We start from the raw sequence: 23,214 nt of genomic DNA on the forward strand, positions 1-23,214 counted from the left end.
ACACATGGGGGCCGCCATCTTGGCAACCTCCCTCCACGTGGCCGGTCACGTGCGACTCATGGGGGCTGCCATCTTGGACGCCATCTTCCTTGCTGCCCGCCACGTGCGATCCATGGGGGCGGCCATTTTGGGCTCCATCCTTTCCAAACTCAGAAACTCAAATCGAAGACTGCGACCTCAGCGGGCATTCATCACGGGGCCACTCCAGCGCAGCTGATCGAGCCACCGACTACCCGCAAATTAGCGCGGTCACGCTGGACCGGTCGCATCCGAAACACCTCCGAAACTCGATGATGACCGTTAAAATCAACGGGTACAGTACACCGTGCCTCTTCCACCCCGGGAGCACCGAGAGCTTCGTACACCCAGATCTGGTAAGACGCTGTTCGCTCCCTGTTTTTCCTGCCTGGCAAACTATCTCCCTTGCTTCGGGCTCCCACTCTGTTCACCTCCAAGGGCGCACCGTCGCGACTCTAAACGATCCAAGGCGCTAGCGACTCAAATTTTCAGCTATATGTCCTGCCCGAACTCTGCGCCCCACTCTTACTGGGACGCTATTTCCAGTGTAATCTCAAAAGTCTCACACTCAGCTTCGTCAGACCCCTACCCCCACTCACTATCTGCAGTCTAGCGATGCTAAGAATCTCCCCCCCCCCCCCCCCCCCTCCACTCTTTGCCAATCTCACTCCGGACTGTAAACCCGTAGCCACTCGCAGCAGGCGATACAGCCTGCAGGACAGGGTGTTTATCAGAACCAATGTCCGGAAGCTCCTTTGGGGAGGGGGGGGGGGGGATCATAGAGGCCAGTAACAGCCCCTGGAGAGCTCAGGTGGTGGTCGTCAAGACCGGGGAAAAATTCCAAATGGTAGTGGACCAAAGCCAAACCATTAATCGGTTCACGCTCCTCGATGCGTACCCCCTTCCCTGGATTGCAGACATGGTGACTCAGATCGCCCAGTATCGTATTTTCTCCATGGTGTATCTGAAGTCTGCATACCACCAGCTCCCAATCCGCCCAGAGGACCGCCACTACACGAAGGCCGCCTCTTCTATTTGCTCCGGGTTCCCTTTGGCGTCACTAATGGGGTCTCGGTGTTCCAACGAGCAATGGACCGAATGGTGGACCAGTACGGGCTGCGGGCCATGTTTCTGTACTTGGATAATGTCACCATCTGCGGCTATGACCAGCAGGACCACGATGCCAATCTCCATCGATTTCTCCAGACGGCCCAGAAACTCAACCTCACTTACAACACGGAGAAATGCGTTTTCCGCACGACCAGACGAGCCATCCTCGGCTATGTCATGGAAAACAGAGTTCTGGGCCCCGACCTGGACCGTATGTAAGGGGGCCTCTTAGAACTCCCTCTCCCTCATTGTGCCAGGGCCCTCAAAAGGTGCCTGGGATTCTTCTCGTATTATGCCCAGTGGGTCCCTCAATATGCAGACAAAGCCCGGCCACACTCTTCCCTCTCTCGGATGAGGCTCGTCAGGCCTTCACTCGGATCAAGGAGGACATCACCAAAGCGGCCATGCGGGCGGTGGATGAATCCTTCCCTTTTCAGGTAGAGAGCGATGCCTCGGAGGTCTCTCTCGCAGCTACACTGAATCAGGCAAGGAGACCAGTCGCCTTTTTCTCCCGACCCCTCTCCGCTTCAGAACTTCGACACTCCTCGGTCGAAAAGGAAGCACAAGCCATTGTGGAGGCTATACGATACTGGAGGCACTACCTCGCAGGTAGAAGGTTCACCCTCATATCGACCAAAGATCGGTTGCCTTCATGTTTGACAACTCTCAAAGGGGCAAAATTAAAAATGATAAAATCCTGAGGTGGAGAATCAAACTCTCCACCTACAAATACGATATTATGTATCGACCGGGGAAGCTCAACAAGCCCCCAGATGCCCTGTCCCGCAGTACGTGCGCCAGCGTGCAAAATGACCGCCTGAAAGCCATCCACAATGACCTCTGCCACCCGGGGGTCACCCGGCTCGCCCACTACGTCAAAGCCCGAAATCTGCCTTTCTCTACTGAGGAGGTAAAAGCCATTACCAGGGATTGCCCGATCTGTGCGGAGTGCAAACCGCACTTCTATAGACCAGACAGGGCCCACCTGGTCAAGGTTTCTTGGCCCTTTGAACGCCTCGCTATCGATTTCAAAGGGCCACCCCCCTCGACTAATCGGAATGTGTACTTCCTCAATGTCATCGACGAGTTCTCCCGCTTCCCCTTTGCTATCCTGTGCTCCGATATGACCTCCCACACAGTCATTAGGGCCCTGCACAGCATTTTCACTCTGTTTGGTTTCCCCAGCTACGTACACAGCGACCGGGGTTCATCGTTCATGAGCAACGAGCTGCGTCAGTACCTGCTCGACAAGGGCATCGCCTCGAGCAGGACTACCAGCTATAACCCCAGGGGGAACGGGCAGGTGGAGAGGGAGAATGCGACGGTCTGGAAGACCGCCCTACTGACCCTCCGGTCCAGCAAGCTCCCGACCTCCCATTGGCAGGAGGTCCTCCCATACACGCTCCATACTATTAGGTCCCTCCTATGTACGGACACCAACCAGACCCCTCACGAGCGGCTGTTTTTTTCCCCAGGGGCACTATCACGGGGGCTTCGCTCCCAGCGTGGTTGAAGACACCAGGCCCAGTACTCCTCCGGAAGCACATCAGGGCACACAAAACTGACCCACTTGTAGAAAGAGTGCTCCTACTCCACACAAACCACCAATATGCCTTCATAGAGTACCCTAACGGCCATCAGGACACTGTATCCCTCCGGGACCTAGCGCCTGCAGGATCTATTCCCACAACTACCACCGCTGAGATACCCCTCACACTACACCCCACCCAACTCGCCATGCCCCCGCACCTACCGGTTCGCTACCCATGTTCCGCGCCCACAAGCTTCCAGCGCTCCCCGTCACCAGTCGAACCAGGCGGGCACGAAGCTCGGACAGAATCACCCCCGGAGACCGCCATCGTACCCCAACCAACCGTTATCGTCCAGCCACCGGAAGAGGCTGCAACTCCGGTGCTCCGCCGATCACAAAGGACACCTCGGCCACCGGACAGACTCAATTTGTAGACCCATCACCCCCGCCTTGATTTTCTTTCCACAGGGGGTGAATGTGGTGAATTATAAACCTCAGTAATTCACACTGTATTGTACCACAGGTATTGAGCCTGTATTCTGTACCGGATTGTGTGTAATCGCGCGGCCCTGCCCATAGGGGGAGGTGAGGAGTTTGTACTGGGCTCCGCCCTTGGCTCCTCCCCCAGCTGGAAGTATAAAGATCAGTGCTTTGAGCCTGCTGCCAGTTCATTTCGAGTTCATCCCGTCACAGGCAGGCTCTGTTGTAAGACGATTAAAACAACTGTTCACTTCTAACCACGTGTCACGTGAATTGATGGTCTCATCAAACCGGTTGCATAGATGTTCACGGCTGCAGGAAGACCGCGAAAGGTGTCTTCCTCTTCTACGGAGAAAAAGGCACAGGTGCTGCACTGTCTCTTTGTTGAGACGAGATATCTTACAGCACATGCTGTCTGCCATGTCCTCGAAAGACCAACGACGCCTGAACACCATGGGCGTCGGTGGTGTCCTCCTCTGGGTTCCTCCTTGGCCTGATGGGCGGCCAGGTGTTCAGCGTGTGTGATAGCCCCCTGCACGTGGGGTGCCACTTCCAGCCTGCATTGATGTTGCTGCTTTCTATGGTGTCTGGCTGCCTGGGCTGACACCAGAAACGAAGGGCATCAACTGCGGAACCAACACCACCATCCATTTTGGTGTCTGAGGAATTGGAGGAGAGAGACCGACATTCAGTTAGGGCTTCCACCCCAGGACTCTCAAATCCCCCACTCCTTACCCACCCATTCGTGTCCCACCTTCTCTCAGAGTGCCATCCAGCCAGTTGTGCTGGAGAACCTCGCACAACACACTCACCTCCCCAACTATAGCAGGAGCCCCAAGATATAATAACCATGGTCTGAGACATTGCACATATACCCATAAGAATCCACTTGAGAATATTTTGTTTCTCAAATGGTCAACAATAACAAATATTTAAAAATCGATGCGTAAGATTCCACATATCACACTAACCATTAAACAACAAGGAAATGTCATCGTTCAATATTGGTACCAGTAATAATAATCTTAATCTTTATTATGTCATGAGTAGGCTTACATTAACACTGCAATGAAGTGACTGTGAAAATCCCCGAGTCGCCACACTACGGCACCTGTTCGGGTACACTAAGGGAGAATTCAGAGTGTCCAATTCACCTAACTGGCACGTCTTTTGGGATTTGTGGGAGGAAATCGGAGCACCCAGAGGAAACCCACGCAGACATAGGGAGGATGTGCAGACTGCACAGACAGTGACCCAAGCCGGGAATTGAACCCAGGTCCCTGGCACTGTGAAGCCTCAGTGCTAACCACTGTGCTACATTGCCGCACATACAAAGCTTTATCAGCTGATTTTCACAAGGAAACCAAATGCACAATATCATTCCTTGCGGTTTCCTCAGCAGAAACAGAGGAAATGCCTGAGAAAGTGTTACCATGACAAGAACTTTGTCGGAGAAATAAATTGTCCATCAATGTGTTACTTGTTCCACATATCAGTGCCATTCTCCGTCCTGTGCAGGCCCTCCTACACGACTCAATCTCATTGGAACCAAATCCTGACATCCACATATTCCACTGACGCTCGAGGTGCAGTTGAACATCCTTGACTTCCAGCGTGTTTAATGCGCAATGATGTGCCAGTTACATGCAGCACTCTGTAAGAGCATTTCTTCAACGGCGTTGATGTGTTGGGCACTCTGGATCCGTAAAGTAGACATAGGCCACCAACACTGAAGATGGTTCAACACTATTTTTTTAACTCTTATAAAATGCTAGACATACTATTACTGTGGGTTTACACGATGCTAGATTAACTAGATACCTGTGCCTGTCCGAACCAGTTGAATCATTCAGCACGTGGTGAGAGTCTGCACTGTAACTGATAAGTTCTTGTGCTTCTGAGAGGCAGCATCCCGAATGAGCGGGAAAAGTGATGCCCTCTGTCTTTATAGTGCGTGTCTTCTGACTGGTGATTGGCTGCGGTGTTTGTGCATGTTGATTGGTCCTAGTGTATGTTCATCAGTGTGTGTGTCTGCACCATGATATACTGGTGTATATTATGACAGGCATCATCAGGTGGTCCATTTAGATCAAGATTATGCACCAAGTCCCGCATCGTCTTCTTGCTTCGAATGCTCCTGCTGGACTCATTCGTCCCCCTGAGCTCAATGTTACAGGCCCTAGGTCTCAGAAAGAACAGGGCTCTGTGCTGCAAGTGTTTGTCAGGACAGACAGGCAGCAGCTGTAGTTGCCCCTGTTATGGGTATCCATAATATTTAAAAATGGCTTGAAGGCCTCACAAGCAAAACAAAACCTCACTAGCCCCTCCGCTACCCCCCCAAGCCAGGGACGACCTCCAACCTGGAACACCTCAACCCCCTGACCAAGCCCAACCCCGTTGAGCTTGTGTTGTTGAGCTGCAGGTCGAAATGGAAATGGCTACTCACCTTCTTAATTCCCCTCCGCAGCCATTGTGCCAGTTTTATTTTTTTTTAAAGGAGGACCAAATGAAGCCTGTGTGATTTCTCGCTGGGGAGCTGGTTCATTCCTTGGTGGCCGTTCCATTCGACTTCAGTCTCGCTAATGAGATTGAAATGAATGCAAATTGGGTTGAGTGATGTCCTCACCATATTTGGACGAGATCTGGAACTCGCCATTGGTAGATGGCTTATATTGCCTATCCTACTATTTAACCGGCACGCCGAGATCCACGCCAGATGAAATATGGTGGTTAAATCACACCCCCGAGTTTGACTATGTTCTTGTGTGTTTTACTGCACCATCCCCATTTATCCAAGCCAGTATTTCCGTTTCCATGTGAGAAGATATAAACAGGCTCATGCCATGATTAGAAGAAGAGCCTTTCTCTGGTCAGCCAACCGCAACAATCGATTGTTTGGTTCTTTGATCTGAGTGTTGTTTGTGGACATTTGTCTGCAGATGTTTTTGAAATGCAAACAAATTAACATTACCTGTGCTTCATTTTGAATTCTTCTTGGCATTGAAGATAACTTTTACTGCAAGGGAAAAGAATAAATGGGGCATCGTTCTTGATCTTGCAGATTTCTCATTTTTAAAAATTGACAAGTACTTTTAATTTTAAAATATAGGTTGCTGAATCCTGAATTTTGTGCCACTGAAAAAGATTGAACTGGTAAAACTGAGGGAACTGCAACTTTCACTCAACAGTTTGCAATAGAAATGCATATTTGAGGTGTTGCAGGATTACAATCAGCAGGAGCTGGTCCTTCGTTCCCTTCTGACTTGTCTAGGAACCTTTATTTCCGGACGAGGTGACGGGGGGATCTTTGTCGCGGTGGACGGAATCTGGCGGAAGTACTTTGGAGAAAGCCGCCGAAAAAAACCCCGGAGAAAGTTAAAAAGGGATAGAAGGAGAATATTGACCCCGTTGTGCAGTCGGGGCAGGATCCGAGTCTGACAGGAGGAAAGGACGGCTGTTCGGTGGCAGTTTGTCTCTACCCAGCTGTGGAAATGGACGGGCCTCCTGAGAGGACCGAGATGTACGACCAGGCGCTGCTGGGCATCCTACAGCATGTCGGCAAGATCGAGAACTTTCTGGAAGTTTTTTTCGGGTTCCTGTACAGGAAGACCGACTTTTTTCGCCAGATGGTGTTGAGGGAGGACAAGCTGGGGTTCCCGCCTGGGGTGGCCGAGAAACTGGCCTTGAGGGTGAGTGCAGACTCCGGGCACACACCCACCCACAGCATAGTTTTGTTATCCAATCGCCTCCAGTTTTATGTCCTTGTCCTCTTCGACTCAGGTAAAGGTCTCATCTCCCCGCATCCCCTCCGCCCTTTCCATGCGTTAAAGGGCAGTATCTCTGAAAGTTGACAGCTGCTGCTGTTATCCTTCATTCATGCAGTTGTTGACTCTTGACTTGGCTATTCTGCTGCTATAGCTAGCCTCTCGTATTCTTTCCTCAAACTTGAGCTCCTTCAGATCTCTGCCATATCCTAAGTCGTATCACTGTCCAATCAGTTATCACTGTTGTGCTTGCTGCCCTGTGTTCATCTCTGGTAGATCTATGTGTTATTTTTCACTTTCTTCCTGACTCTAACATTCTCCGGCACCATGATCTTCTGAGGTCTAAGTACTGCTCCAATTTTAATTTACTCACCTATATTTCAATTGCTCTGCCTTTGAGGATGTGCCTTCAATGTTTGGAATCGCGAGCACTGGAATTCCCAATCTAATATCTCTGACTTCCTCCTTTTTATTTTCCTTCTGCACTGTGCTTAAAACCTGCCTCGCCTATCCTGATATCTCAGCAAGTCTGGCAGCATCTGTGGGAGAGAAAAGAGTGAATGTTTCGAGTCCGATGACTCTTTGTCAAAGAGTCATCGGACTCGAAACCTTAGCTCTTTTATCTCCTTACAGATGCTGCCAGATTTGCTGAGATTTTCCAACATTTTCTCTTTCGTTTCAGATTCCAGCATCCACAGTAATTTGCTTTTTTCCTGATATCTCCTGTGGCTCAGTGTCAAATTGGGTTGGAATCACTCTTGTGTGACCCTGAGATGTTTTATCACATCAAAGGTACTCTATAAATATCATTTATTGTTGCTGTCTGGCCACTAATTGGCTGATGACAATTGTATTGTCCCTAATTGTCACTCTGCCAAGACCAGCTACCTCAGCCTAGACTGACATCTGGGATCTTCTTGGAATTTGTATTTCCTGCATTTCTTAATCATAATTTCATAAGATATAGGATCAGATTTAGGCCATTCAGTCTATTGAGTCTGCTTCGCCATTCTAACATGTTTGATATGTTTTTCATCTGTTACCTACAATGCTACAGATCAAGAACTGGATTGTAAAACCATGCTGAATCTGATGGATAATGCTTGGCTTTCCAAATGTCCTGATATTTCCTTGATAATTGATTCTAACAATTTTCCAACAACAAATGTTATCTGATCTGTAATTTTCCACATTATGCTTCCCTCCCTTTTTGAATAAGGGCATTACTTCAGCATTTTTCCAATCCACTGGAACCTTTCCCGCGCCCATGGAATTTTGGAATATTACAACCAATGGATCCACTATCTCTGCTGCCACTTCCTTTAAAACTCTAGGAAACTCAGGCCCTGGGAACTTGTCTGCCCTCAATCCAAAGAGTTTGTTGAGTACCTTTTCCCTATTGATGCTGAGTGTTCCAAGTTCCACCCTTTCTATTACCCCTGAATTGCCCGTTCCTATAGGAATGGTACTAGTGTCCACCACCTTGAAAACTGAGGCAAAGTATTGATTTAGCATCTCTGCCACTTCTGTGTTCTCCATTATTAACTCACCAGTTTCATCTTCCAGGGGGGCAACATTCACCTTCGCGACTCTTCCTTTTATGTACCTGTAGAAGCTTTTGCTATTCCTTTTGATGTTCTGTGCTAGCTTTCTTCCTGATTTATCTTCGCTCTTTTTATTAACCTTTTAACATCCCTTTGTTTATGTTTGAATGTTTCCCAATCTTTTAGCCTGGCACTATCCTTGCAATATGATATAACTTAGTTTTTGTCTTTATAATGTCCTTGACCTCCTTATTTAGCCATGGATTTTTTTTACCCCTCTTCTCATCTTTCTTCCTCACTGGGTTATATTTTAGTTGTGAGAAATTGAGTATCTCCTTAAACAACTGCAACTGCTCATCAGCTGTCCTATCTTTTAGCCTCCCTGCCCAGTCTATATGGGCCAAATCTGACCTCAAGCCTATGTAATTTCCTTTGTTTAATTCCAGAACACTGGTGTGGGACTCCACTTTCTCACCCCCAAACTAAATACTATGGTCACTACTTCCCAGTGGATCTTTAACTGTGAGGTCATTAATTATTCCCTCATAAACGCATAACAGTCAATAAACACAGAACAATCAAAGTAATCCCCGGGTCACTGTCTGCGTGGAGTTTGCACATTCTCCCCGTGGCTGGGTGGGTTTCACCCCCGCAACCCAAAGATGTGCTGGTTAGGTGGATTGGCCACGCTAAATTGCTCCTTAATTGGAGAAGAAAAATAATTGACTACTCTAAATTTTTTTAAAAACTAATCAATTATATTTTACTGTATGGCTTTCCAGGTGAGTAGCACAGGAATGTACACAGCCTAACATTGGAGTTGACTGTTGAGTGTTCAAAAGCAGTAGAATTTATTTACTTAGCTGTCCAGGGCCCCATTGTGAAGAGAAAAAAAGTGACTGCACAAGAATAATACTGGCCTAAAACTGCAAACTATGTAAATGGTCGATGGCCAGAATTAACCTTGTAAAACAGTGGAATCAAATCAGCCTTAAACTTGAGCTCCTTCAGATCTCGCCATATCCTCATTAAATTATTGAACCGTTATAGGGATAAAACATCCATTAGAATAGTTAGATTTTTTAAAATGTCTGGACTGTTTTACTTGATCAATTTAAGAGTTGTGCCCATTTGTGGGTTGATTCAATGGGCAGTGCCTTGTGCACACGGAGACGCATGGAGCAGTCTCAAGATTGGAATGGGTGAAGCACATGGAGCTGCAAACGACAGGCAGCACTGGGAGGGAGGGAGGTATTTGTGAAGTCCCACAACACATTTACCATGATTGGGGTGCTTGTTTCGATGAGGGATGGGGAAGGTAAGATAGGGATGATATGGATGAGACGCAAGATGATTAAAATGGATCAGGGTGGCAAAATGACCAAGGCAATTATTTAATGCACCCTATTATTCAAAAGCTATACTTCGTGTTAAAAAGGAAGATTCACTCGATTTGAATCAAAATGTATTGGAAAAGCTGTTGGATGAATTAAAAGTGTACGTCAACAGTTGATTCCATTAAGGAACATGATAACGTGCCTTGACCCTCCATAATTTTGATACAGTCAAACTCTGGCCATGCCTTCATACAACCTTAGACTTAAGACAGGAGCAGTACAGACGTCATAGAACCATAGATTTTTATAGCATGGAAACAGGACTTTTGGCCCAGCTTGTCCATGACGCTCAGTTTCTAACACTAAACTAGTCCAACTTGCCCGCATTTGGTCCATATCCCTCTATATCCACCCTTCCCGTGTAACTGTCTAACTGTTTTTTAAAGGAGAAAATTGTACCCGCCTCTACCACTGCCTCTGGCAGCTCGTTCCAGATGTTCACCACCCTCTGTGTGAAAAAACATTCCCCACTGGTCTCTTTTGTATCTCTCCCCTCTCACCTTAAACCTATGCCCTCTATGTGGAGATGCCGGCGTTGGACTGGGGTGAGCACAGTGAGAAGTCTTACAACACCAGGTTAAAGTCCAACAGGGTTGTTTCGAATCACTAGCTTTTGGAGCACGACACCTGAGGAAGGAGCAGTGTTCCAAAAGCTAGTGATTCAAAACAAACCTGTTGGACTTTAACCTGGTGTTGTCAGACGTCTTACTGTGCTATGCCCTCTAGTTCTAGACTCATTTACCTTTGGGAAAAGATGTTGACGATCCACCTTATCTATGCTTCTCATTATTTTATAGACCTCATGGGGTCTCGTGAGGGATATGGGCTGGAAGAAGTTACCAAGATAGGAGGGATAAGGCAGTGGGGGTTTTTAAAAAAAAAAACTAGGCTAATTTTAAAATTGAGTTAGTGTTGCCAGCTTAGCAGTCAATGAAATCGGCATACTGGTGCAATGTGGGTGTTTTTCTGGGCTTCTAGATTTAGCCCACACCCAGAAGGTGCTCGAGCAACTCGGGGGTGGTCCTCTGATTTTCCCCAGTCACTGCTGTCATGCCAATATATGCCAATATATGCACAGCAAGCTCCCACAAACAGCAATGTGATAGAGACCAGATAATCAGTTTTTGTGATGTTGATTGCAGGAAGTCGGGAATAACACGCTGCTCTAATTGAATGTATCCGATGGAATCTTTTACATCCACATGAGAGGCAAGGCTCCATTTGCCATGGTATCTGGAAAAAAAGCATTTCTAACAAGCTAGCACCCCTGCTGTACGACAAGGGTGTTGGCCGAGATGTGGAGGTGAACCCATAACCGCCTGTCTGATGTGGATACCAGCACATTATCTACTGAGCCATGACTAGCACTGAGGAAAGGCTACAGAAATGTAGGCTTAATAACTCATTATTCTTGAAGGCAGTCTTGAAGGAGAAGATGAAATATGCTAATAAATGGTTGTGAAAGATGAATCCAGAACATTACAGAAAATTAAATTGAGAGTAAGACAAAAGGAAACTGGTTTAAACTCAAGAAGGCTGCTTTTCGGATTGATGTCAAGAATATTATCACTGAACAATGCAAGATATTTTTGGAGGGGCGTGTGGAGATGGCATTGCGTAGACAAAGGCAGCAAGTGTAAATGTTCTATGTTAGGTTTAATCCAGTAAATGCAATGAGTTTTGCTGCGGGTGATGATCGACACCCAGACCCATAAAGAAAGAAGACAAACCGTATTGTCCCACAACACATTTTGAATGGATGTGTAACTCTTCAACCTGGTGTTTTGCTTTCCAAAAGCTGCTTCCAATGTGCAGACTAAGAAAGAAGGAGAGGGTGTGTGTCTGTGTGGAGGGCTTGCAGACTGGGGGTCTGTGCGAGCTTCTCTGCAGAAATAGGGACCGAGTCCCTTGCTTGGTACATGATCCTGGAAAGCTACTTAGTTGATTGAAAGACTTGAATTCAGTGAAGAATCTGGTGATGATCAGATGTCCCCTTACTCGGCTTCAGTCTTGTCTGTGTGAAGGTTCCAAATTACAGCGAACCATCTGGCTTGCTGTTGGGATGTCTGTCAGCTTGCAGGTCCAATCTGCTTCTCACTCCTGGGCCATATATTCCCTTGTAACTCCCATCACAAAGCCATTTTTGTGGCATTCTTTCTGTTTACAACCTCCTGATTTTACCCAGTAGTTCAGATACTTATGTTAATTCCAGGGTGCATGGCGACGACCCCCCCCGTGAGCCTGATCCCCACTTTTAAAAAGCTTGACGTAAACAATTAAATTAACTTTCCTGGGGTCAGACCTGCTTCTCACCATGGCCCCTGAAAACAAGTCAAGTGGATTTAATCTGCCATAATTAATGGTCATGGATTCTCCAAGATGAGGATGTAACTTTTCACTTTTAAACAGTTTCTACTTTATTTTCTGTTTTTTGTCCAACAAATCACATGTTGACTTTAAGGAATGTGTAGAAACAATCACTAATCAGTATGATTAATTTGCTGGGACTGTGTCAAAAATAATCCTTGAAAACAAAGTATTGCATTTATGTAACTTTCACAACCAATGGATGTATTGAAGCACTTTTTAGTTGTTATTCTGTGACATCACATTATTTTGGATCCTGTGCTCTTGCTCCAGCACTTTGATTTAATTCAAACCCTTTGCAAAACACTGCTGATTGTTCTGTCACTTTTTCGTCCTCTATACAATCAGCAGTTTCTTTGTCGTCTTCAATTTTGTTCATTACCAGTTTAACTGTTGAAAACCATTATATTGAATACAATTCAAATAAAGCATATCTATCATTAGGATGCAAATGTTCCCATGTGCACTTTTAAAGGTGAGCAAAACCTTGTTAATAACACTTTAATAGCACACCAAATCCTTCAAACGCATAAGCACATGGTAGGTTTCTTGAGAGAGAAGCTGGCATGGTTCAAACGAATCATTTAACATGCTTTACTAAAATTAGTGAATGACTGATTCACCATGTACTTAGGTGATGGGGAAGATCAAAGGACCATGCCTGGCCAGCTCAAACAACCTTTGTAAGTGGACTAAAGCCATCAACGGAGAAAAACACCCTCTGTTGTACCAGTATGGTAATTTCAGGCAGCATAATTTTCTGTTTTTTGACAGACTGTCGCATCCATTCAAAATGACCATTTTTTCCGCTGTATTTTTTGGTTGATAATGGGGGCGGGGAATGGGGTGCCGTTTTTAAAGGGTACCCTGATACATAAAATTGAAACCCTCTTGACCACAAGACATTCCCTCAACCTTTCATGACGTCCATGCCGTAGGAGACCTCTCGCATGCTGATGTGAAGGGATTATGTAATGGGGTATTATCGAGTGGCGAGGCCTGATATTGATAATTTATTGTAATGGGTGGGGACCGTGTCAAAGGGACATCCCATTGGTTTAAATCATGTTTTGGGCTCTTGTGATATTTTGCGCCCTGTCGCCATTTACACCTGCTCCATAAACTAGTCTGGCAAATTTAAAATTTTCTTCCTTGGTTTCTGAATACCTGCTCCCATCTTTGTAACTTCTTCCATCCGTATATCTGTCTGAGGTCTCTGCATTGCTCCAAATCTGGCCCTTTGCGCATCCCTTTTTCATTGTTCCATCTGGTGACTGCCTTCAGCTGCCAAGACTCTTAGTTTCTAGAGTTGTCTTCCTGAACCTCTTCGCCTTTCTATTTTGAGACCCTCTTTAAAACTTAACTTTAAACCAAGCCATTGATAATCTTTCCATTTATCTCCTGAAAGAAAAACAAAATCCCAGAAATACTGATATTAATTCTGATAAAAGGTCATCCACAGAAATGTTAACTCTACTTTTCTCTTCACGTATGTTGGCAGAGCTACTGTGTATTTCCAACATTTTTTGTTGTCATTTCATATTTCCAGCATCCATAACATTTTGCATCTCTAATATCTCCAGCAGATCAAAATGTGTTTGATTGTATAACAGGTCCTGGGGATATTTTCCAAAGGTGATACACAAATGAAAGTTTTATTTTTTGATTTCCGAACAATCCAGTCCTGTAAAATGGTACCCACAGGATTTGGAGTCCTTGAGCTCTTTTTGTTTTGGATTCTCATAACTGTTGAGGCTTTCATTGCTTCAATTTACGCTGTGACTTCTGCAGAAATGGGCAGTGCTCTTGCTAATGATGTCAGCCAGTCCTGCTGCAATTAAAAGTTATTCAGTCATTTGATCTGTTAGTTGGGTGTGTACTGTTTCTGGTAAATAGAGATAGGTGTAGGTCATTCAGTCCCTCCAAAGTGCTCTGCCATTCAGTGAAATCATGACTGACCTGTACCTCAGTTCACATCTCTCAGCTTAGCACCTCTTATCATAGCTTGTTACCGTTACCTCATGCTAAGTGCAGATTACACCCTTGAAAGCAAATGGGCCAGGTGCAGCCAGTGTTTTTATAACTTGGTTTCATTTTGTTTTCAAGGCTTTCAAGAAGTTTGAACGTTACTCTATTCAAGATAATGCGAGACGGGTGCAAGAGCTGGAGAAGAAACTGAAGGACAGGAAAATGGAAGAAGACAAGCTATGTGTCCCACTTCCTGGTCAGGAGGTGGAGATCGAGTCAGCAGCAGGGGAGCAACCCGAAGCTGAAGCAACCGTGACAGCTGAACAGAACACAGTGAGCACAGAGAGAGATGAGCAAGTGATGTTGGCAGATTTGCAGCAGCCCACCGTGACTGATGAGCAGCTAGAGGGCACTGCTGCTGCACCTGTTGTGAAAAAGGAGCACATTGAGCTTTCCAAGTATGTGTGTGTGTTTGTTCTTGGATAAAATAGGGAATAAGAATCAATATCCATCTGTGGTAGTTCTGAGAATGTGGGTAACAGCTGTAGTCTTTATCAAGAGACCCGAGGGTTGCTCTCTCTGCCTCTCCCTGTTTGTACTCTGGTTCCACCTCACTGCGTCAAGCAAATGTAGCAGACTGCTGCATTGCAGATATTACTTGTCATGGGGTTTGACTCAGTGCTTCAGTGCTTCCTTTATAGTGTTTATACTTCAGTAAATCTGTGTCCCTGCTTTGGCAGCTTGAATGACTGAAAGGAATTGGACGATAGATTTGTAAAATTGGGGTCAACTGGATCCATTTTGGTACTAATAATGAGGAGTAGCAATATAATTTAAGTGGTACAATTATAAAAGGTGAGCACAGAATCACAATGATTTCAGCACACACAGGTTATTTGATCTGCCATTTCCTGTGCTGGCTCTCTGCAAGAACAACTCACTTTGTCCCACTCGTCGACCTTTTCTTTCTAACCCTACAATTGTTTTTCTCATCATATAAATTTTGCAAGTTAGTTTGAAGTCCTCAGTTGAATCTGAATCCGCCACATGCTCAGGCAGTGCATTCCAGATCTGAATTATTCACTGTGAGGAGGGGGGGGGGGGGGGGATATTTCGTTGCTGTCACTTCTTTTGCCTGCCACCTAATATTGGTGTCTTCCTTCTTCTCCCTATTTACCCTATCCAGACCCCTCGTGATTTTGAACACATTTATAACATCTCTGAATCTTCACTTCTCCAATGGGAACAGCCTCAGCTTTTCCAACCAATCCACTTAAGTAAAGTCCTTCAACCCTGAAATGGTTTTCGTGAATTTTTTCTACACCCTTTCTATTGCCTTCACATCCTTCTGGAACTGGAATAATACTCCAGTTGAGACTGAACCAGTGTTTTATTCAATTTTATCATCATGTTCTTATTTTTGTGCTGAAGGTCCCCTTGCTTATAATGCCCAGGATCCTGCATATTTTGCTCACTCCTTTCTCCATCTGCAATGCTGCTTCATGTCACCCTGATCCTGAGCCCCCTTGAGAGTTGTTGCCTTGATTTTACATTGCCCTTCCTTATTCTTCCAACTAAAAATAATCATTTCACAAATGAAGAGTGCCGGAATGTGGCGACTAGGGGCTTTTCACAGTAACTTCATTGAAGCCTACTTGTGACAATAAGCGATGATTATTATTATTAATAGAGAGACCTGGAGATGGATACACACAAATCTTTGAACATGGCTATCAAGGTAATCAGACTATTTAACAAAAAAAATCCTGGGCTTTATAACTAGAGGAATAAGAGTGCAAAAGCAATGAGTTTATGCAATGCAGACATAAATCAATGGTTAGGTCAGCTGATGTATTTTAACAATCGGGGGAACCACACTTTAGCAAGCTTGTCAAGATCCTGGAGAGGATGGGAATGGTCCTTCCTGGAATGATACCAGCAGTGAGAGAATTCATATTTTTAGTTTATGAATAAAGAAGGTTAACGGGAGATGTAATGAAGGCGTTGAAAATTACTGAGGGTTTTGATACAGAGGGTGAGATATGCTTAAAAGCTAATCTGATAAAATGTTGGTCGGAGTGTAGATAATACATGGGTGAAAATTGAGAAAGATGAAGTAATGAAATGTCTGACTTTGTCAGCGAATAAATGGTCCAATCTGGGTGGCTTGTGTCTAAGGTTGCTGGAGAAAGTAGGTGGAGATGATGGAAGGATTTACCATAATGTCCCTATCGTTCCTGTCTGGGGACCAGATGGTGCAGAAGTGTTGAGCCTGGACTATTATAATTCAAGTTTTTGTTTTTAAACGGCTCAAAGCTGCCTTGCCATTCATCTCCAGAACCCTCATTCACTACAAGGGTTGAGGCGAGGGAAGCAGGAGTAATTGAATGGATGTGGGAGGAGATGGCAAGAATTAGAGAATTCCTATTTCAAGGCCAAACAAAAAAGTTTCCAATCTCCACATTTATAGTATGAAACCCCAACACAATAAAACATTTCTGCATTGGTTGGATAATTGTGCACTTATTGACTTAAAAAAAAAATACCATTGGAACAAGAAAAACAATTAAATTGAGATAAATGTTTTATTGTACAAAACTGCTAAATATATATCATTCATAAAATTTAGGGTAATGTTTCTAGAGTGTTCCTAAAATTTTGAGCCAGGCTGATAAAAAATAGTAAAATTTCTGTTTGTGTTTATTCATTATAGACCCAATCTCATTCATGTAAATAACTGTATATCATATCACAGTAATTAAACTTGCAGAAAGGTTGAAGCATCCATTGCCATCCTTTCCCGGGGACCGAGACTGGGCTCGTTATGTGTGCACATCCTATGTTCAAACTGTTGAGAGATGTTAAGTCCCTTGACTGGTACTGGGGTAGTTTGCTTTACTTTTCTTTTAAGAACACGCTGGAGAATTAGCAAACTGTTCTCGGATGTTTTTAATTTGAATCCTGCTCAGCTGATGAGTTGAAGCTGTCATTTGCGGGGAGTCAGGAGGTTAGTGCCGATATAACATTTGGTTGCTGTGTACCCATGTCACAAAATTATTTTGAATTTGGCCAAATCTTGGGATCGAACCTTGAGGAACTGGTGCAGTAGGGTTCTTCGTGCAGATGGTGTGAGCTGTGTTTTATGAAGACTGCTTGTTGACACTGGCTCCTTGGAAGTGAGCAAGTCACAGCTGGGAGTTTTAGGAATGTCATGTTATCTGTTTGTTGGTTTGTTTGCAGGAAATGTGAAGAAAATTCTGACAGCTACAATGGGGCTGTGAGGGACAACTACACTTGGTCACAGGATTACACTGACCTGGAAGTTAAGGTGCCAGTGTCCAAGGCGATTGTGAAAGGAAGGCAGGTAATAGCCTATCTCTTGCATTCTGCACCAGATTCTAACTTGTTTGAATAAGTTAACCTATTCATGTTAACATGACTAGTTCAGAATTCATTGCTCGAAAATCGAACTCGCCAAATTTCATGATGACTGAATAGGCTCAGGTTTTGTCCAATGCACCACAAAGCCATCCTGCTGAAGGTCCAGATTTGTTTTGTGATCTGCACTGATCTGGGCAATGACAGACAGTTTGGGTGTAGGAAACAACTTCTGCTGCTATCTGTCTGTTGGAAAGCATGTGTACACATGTTGGTTGTAAGCTAATTCAAATTCTGGCAGAATAAATTGCTTGATCAGCTTTTGGGCAGACACCGGTACAGGTAATCTACCGATGTCTAAGAAATTAATCTCGCGAGAAATGGATGCCTTCAGAAAAAGTAAGTGGAAAATTGTGCTGGTGAAGTAAGACTGGGCAGGTCAGGTGCTGAAATCTAAAACCTGATAAGGACACTCTGAAACAGATTCCAAATTACTTGAGTTGAAAAATGTCTAGGCACTATCTGCTCAAAACATGATGATTTTTGGCAAACCAGTTTATTGGGATTAGATTTGTATTTATAACCTGAATAAGTTTAATTCAGATGGACCCTCTTGGTTCAGCGTTAAGAGTTATCTGGATCAAATGGAGTTGGGCTGCAAACTCACAGCCTGTCACTCGTTGTGGTGCAAGAAGCTTAATGTTTAACAAGATAGGTAAACTGTGATATAGATTGATCCTTCCACAAAGAGCTTATGCTTCATCAATTTCTTGCTACTGTTTTAGTTTGAGGAGTTGGTGGTGATTTGTGTATTTAAATATGATGTGATTCAGCAGACATTGTAAATAAAGGCAATGTGAAATTTTTGGTCTTGCTTGTTGGTTATGTGGTGGTCTTCAGGAAGATGGATGTGTCAAAATTTCATGCAATAGAAGCTTGAACCACCTATCTTGCCTCAGTTGGAAGCACAATGACAGTAGGAGTTGGAGCTCAGGCAGGTAAGGTGAGAGTGACTGCACTTGACATCAAGGTAATATTTGACAGTTTGGCATCAAGGAGCCTGAAAAAAATTGAAGTCAATGGGAATTGGCGGATTATACTAACTGAAGTCATACTGAGCACAAAGGAAGATGACTGTGGTTGTTAAGAAGCCAATCGTCTCAGTCGCTGGACATGACTGGCGAAGTTACTCAGCAGGAGTGCTATTGGCCCAAGCTTCTTCTGCTGCTTCATCAATAAACCTCCCACCAACAAAGAGACTAAAACGGTTGGTCACGACATTCAGGCATGGGTTAAGTTTCAAATGCCTTTCGTGCCACACTGTGCCAGGCAATAACCATGTCCAATCAGAGAGAATCTCACCATCTCCCCATGGAAATTCAGTGACAATGTGGTTGAACCTTAACTGCTCACTGAAATTGTTTTCGCGATTGGGAGTGGGCAACAAATCCAGCCTTGCCATGCATCCCATCAAAGTATTTAATAAATGATTACCGTCACTGAAACCCCACTATCAAATGCTGAGGGCTGCCATTGACCAAAAAGTTACTTGTCACTTGTCAGCCCATGTCTGAATGTTGCCGACCAATCATTTCAGTGTCTGAGGAGTCGTGAATGGCACTAAACACTGTGCAATCATCAACCAACACCCATACTCTGACCTTGTGTTGGAGGGAAGATGCTTGGGCCAAGAACACTCCTGCTGAGCAGCTACTGTAGTCACGTCCAGGGGCTGAAATTATATGCCTCTCAACAATCCACAACCATCTTCCTTAGTGCTCAATATGACTTCAATCATAGAGTTTTCTACCAATTCCAGTTGCCAGCCGCATGAATACTGTGGCTAAGAAAGCAGCTCAGAGGCTGGGAATTCTGCAGTGCAAATCTCACCCCTGACTCCCCAAAGCCTCTCCATCACCTACAAGGCACAAGTCGGGAGTGTAATAGAGTACTCTACACTTAGCTGAATGAGTGCAGCTACAACAACACTCAAGACGCTTAACACCATCCAGGATAAAGCCCATGTGATTGGCATCCCAGCTACCGTTGGTGCACAGTGGCAGCAATGTGTACCATCTGTTGTGGCAAGTTTTCAAGCTTCTTTTAACAGTACTTGCCAAACCTGCGACATCTACCACCTAGAAGGACATAGGAAGATGATGCATGGGAGCAGCACCTACAAGTTCTCTCCAAGCCAAACACCGCCCTGACTTGGAACTATGTCACAGGTTCTTCACTGTTGCTGGTCAAAAACTTGGATACTTGCTTTCTAACAGCAATGAAGGTGTACATTGTAAGGGCTCTTCCTGCTGATTGCCTCAGTTCCTATTTCTGGCATTATCGTTTTTGGTTTATGGAACGTTAATGGAGACAGTGCGAGTAAGAAACTCCCAAAGTGTGAAAATAGCATGTTGGGCAGAAGAATCCAGACTTTAATGAACACAAGAGATCGGAGGGGTTTGTTGGTTAGTGATCAATGGATTGGCCAGGGACAGTATTCTACCAAGCAACTGACAATGATTGGTTCCTGTGAGGTGGGGTTTTTAGGAGAGAAACCACTGGATCCTCAAGGTGGAAGCAGCTCTGTCTCTTTTTCTGTTGCCTACTTTCTGAAGTTAGAAGCTTCAACCCTGAAAGAAAAAGCTGTCTCCCTCTCAAATGCCTGTTATTTCTGTGAGTCTACAGTGAAAACCATTAAAAGCTGGAAGAAAGTATAACATCCATCTGATAGCCCAGACTGAAGAACAAAGTGGAAGGTATCCATCGGAGACAAAGATTCTTATCTTTTTTACTTTGTCATTATTTTACTCCCCACTTTTCCCTCTGTGTTTGTTTGTCAGTGTGTGAAGCGAGTTAAAAGATGCGGGGGTGTTGTATTTGTTGCCTATTTAATTATAGTTACTGTTAATATAATGTCAGTTGTGTTTAAAATTTACAAACTATGTAACTGTAGTTGATGGGCAGCCGAATAAGACCTCTGGTAGTTCAGCTGTGTTGCACATCTGGTGGGTCAAGTGGGGCAGGAATTGACCATCCACTGACCCACGGTGTCGACAACATATACTAAACCGCTGCAGCGGTTCAAGAAGGCACCACCATTGCAAAAGAGATGTGCAAGGACTGCTGACGTTGCCAGTAATGCTTGATGCTCAAAAAATGATTCTGCATTGTTGAAGGTACTGCTTTTTTGGTGGCACTCAGTTTTGATGATTCAGAGGAACGGCCACAATCCCGTCGGAAGTTTTGGAGGAAAAAGAGGTGTTCTCTCTTCTGGCCAAATAACTGCCTTAAATGCTGTTTTCCACTCCCAAATCTTGTGCTACATACTAGTTCCCAGTGCAGGAGTGTGAAAAAGGCACATTCTGGCACATGTATAGTACAGAACCAAAGGAGCTATTTGCCGCATTGTGTCTGTGCTGCTCTTTCAAAGTAGGACATGAGGAATGTGGCAACTGCAGTGTTCCGTCTTGGCAGGGTCCACTCTTTTCTCATTTTTGTGCAACTTTTTTCTCCAGTTCCCTTTTGAAGGCCAAAATTGAACCCGTTTCTACCTACCAATTAGTCAGTACATTCTAAATCTTAAGTACAAAGAACAAAGAAAATTACAGTAGAGGAACAGGCCCTCCGGCCCTCCCAGCCTGTGCCGATCCAGATCCTTTATCTAAACCTGTTGTCTATTTTCCAAGGTCTACTCTCTGTTCCCCACCCGTTCATATATCTGTCCAGATGCATCTTAAATGATGCTATCGTGCCCACCTCTACCACCTACGCTGGCAAAGCATTCCAGGCACCCACCACCCTCTGCGTATAAAACACGCACATCTCCCTTAAACTTTCCCCCCCTCACCTTGAAATCGTGACCCCTTGTAACTGACACCCCACTCTTGGGAAAAGCTTGTTGCTATCCACCCTGTCCATACCTCTCATAATTTTGTAGACCTCAATCCGGTCCCCCCTCAACCTCTGTCTTTCCAACGAAAACAATCCTAATCTACTCAACCTTTCTTCATAGCTAGCACCCTCCATACCAGGCAACATCCTGGTGAACCTCCTCTGCACCCTCTCTAAAGCATCCACATCCTTCTGGTAATGTGGCGACCAGAACTGCACGCAGTATTCCAAATGTGGCCTCACCAAAGTCCGATACAACTGTAACATGACTGGACGCGAAGAACCGGGGGGTGGCGATTCTGGTGGGGAAGAGGGTGGCGTTCGAGGCGGCTGAGGTGGTGTCGGACAAGGAGGGCAGATATATTATGGTGAAGGGTAGGCTGCAGGGAGAGAAGGTGGTGCTGGTTAATGTATATGCCCCGAATTGGGATGATGCCGGCTTCATGAGGCGCTTGTTGGGCCGCATTCCGGACCTGGAGGCAGGGGGCCTGATCATGGGGGGAGACTTTAACACAGTGCTGGATCCCCCACTGGACCGGTCCAGTTCAAGGACGGGTAGGAGACCGGCGGCGGCCAAAGTGCTGAGGGGGTTTATGGACCAGATGGGAGGGGTGGATCCCTGGAGGTTTGGGAGGCTGAGAGCGCGGGAGTATTCCTTTTTCTCCCATGTCCATAGGGTCTATTCCCGAATAGATTTTTTCGTCCTCAGCAGGGGATTGATCCCGAAGGTGCAGGATGCCGATTATTCGGCCATAGCGATTTCAGACCATGCTCCGCACTGGGTTGATCTGGAGATGGGGGAGGCGCGGGACCAGCGCCCGCTCTGGCGCCTGGATGTGGGGATGCTGGCTGATGAGGAGGTATGTAGGAGGGTCCGGGGAAGTATTGAGGGGTATCTTGATACCAACAACACTGGGTGGTCTGGGTGGGGATGGTCTGGGAGGCTCTGAAAGCAGTGATCCGGAGGGAGCTGATCTCCATCCGGGCCCATAGGGAAAGGAGGGAGAGGAAGGAGAGGGAGAGACTGGTGGGGGAGCTCCTGGATGTGGACAGGAGATACGCGGACGCACCGGAGGAGGGGTTGCTGGGGGAACAGCGTAGTTTGCAGGCCAAATTTGACTTGTTGACCACCAGAAAGGCGGAGACACAGTGGAGGAGGACGCAGGGTGCGGTATATGAGTATGGGGAGAAGGCGAGCAGGATGTTGGCGCATCAGCTCCGCAGGTGAGATGCGGCTAGGGAAATTGGTGGAGTGACGGATAGGGGTGGGAATGTAGTGCAGAAGGGGACAGAAGTAAATGGGGTCTTTAGGGACTTCTACGAGGAACTGTACCGGTCAGAACCTCCGATGGGGAGAGGGGGGATGGAGAGCTTCATGAACAGGCTATGTTTCCCAAGGGTTCAAGAGGGGCTGGGGGCGCCGATAGAGTTGAAGGAGCTAGTCAGGGGGATTGGACAAATGCAGTCAGGTAAGGCGCCGGGGCCGGACGGGTTCCCGGTGGAATTTTATAAAAAGTATGCGGATCTGGTGGGCCCCCTGTTGGTGTGAGCCTTCAATGAGGCATGGGAGGGGGGGGGGGCTTTGCCCCCGACAATGTCGCGGGCACTGATCTCTCTGATCCTGAAGCGGGATAAGGACCCCTTGCAGTGTGGATCATACAGGCCTATCTCGCTCCTCACTGTTGACGCTAAGTTGCGGGTGAAGATCCTGGCCACCAGGATAGAGGACTGTGTGCCAGGGGTGATACACGAGGATCAGACAGGAT

At 45.8% G+C, this 23,214-nt stretch overlaps 1 protein-coding gene across 4 annotated transcripts in view; it reads left to right on the top strand.

The window, feature by feature from the left end:
- Nucleotides 1–6,433: 6,433 nt before the first annotated feature.
- Nucleotides 6,434–23,214, top strand: part of nudcd3 (NudC domain containing 3) — a 43,223-nt gene continuing 26,442 nt past the window's right edge. For 3 of the 4 annotated variants that reach the window (XM_038785406.1, XM_038785404.1, XM_038785405.1), the window contains exons 1-3: nt 6,434–6,828; nt 14,318–14,637; nt 17,420–17,543. In XM_038785406.1, coding sequence (XP_038641334.1) covers nt 6,631–6,828; nt 14,318–14,637; nt 17,420–17,543 — 642 coding nt within the window. In that variant the 5' untranslated portion in view covers nt 6,434–6,630. The remainder of the gene's footprint in view (nt 6,829–14,317; nt 14,638–17,419; nt 17,544–23,214) is intronic. The other variant, XM_038785403.1, reaches the window with a different exon arrangement.

The sequence above is a fragment of the Scyliorhinus canicula genome, chromosome 26 (assembly GCF_902713615.1).
Source record: "Scyliorhinus canicula chromosome 26, sScyCan1.1, whole genome shotgun sequence".
Taxonomy (NCBI): Eukaryota; Metazoa; Chordata; class Chondrichthyes; order Carcharhiniformes; family Scyliorhinidae; genus Scyliorhinus; species Scyliorhinus canicula.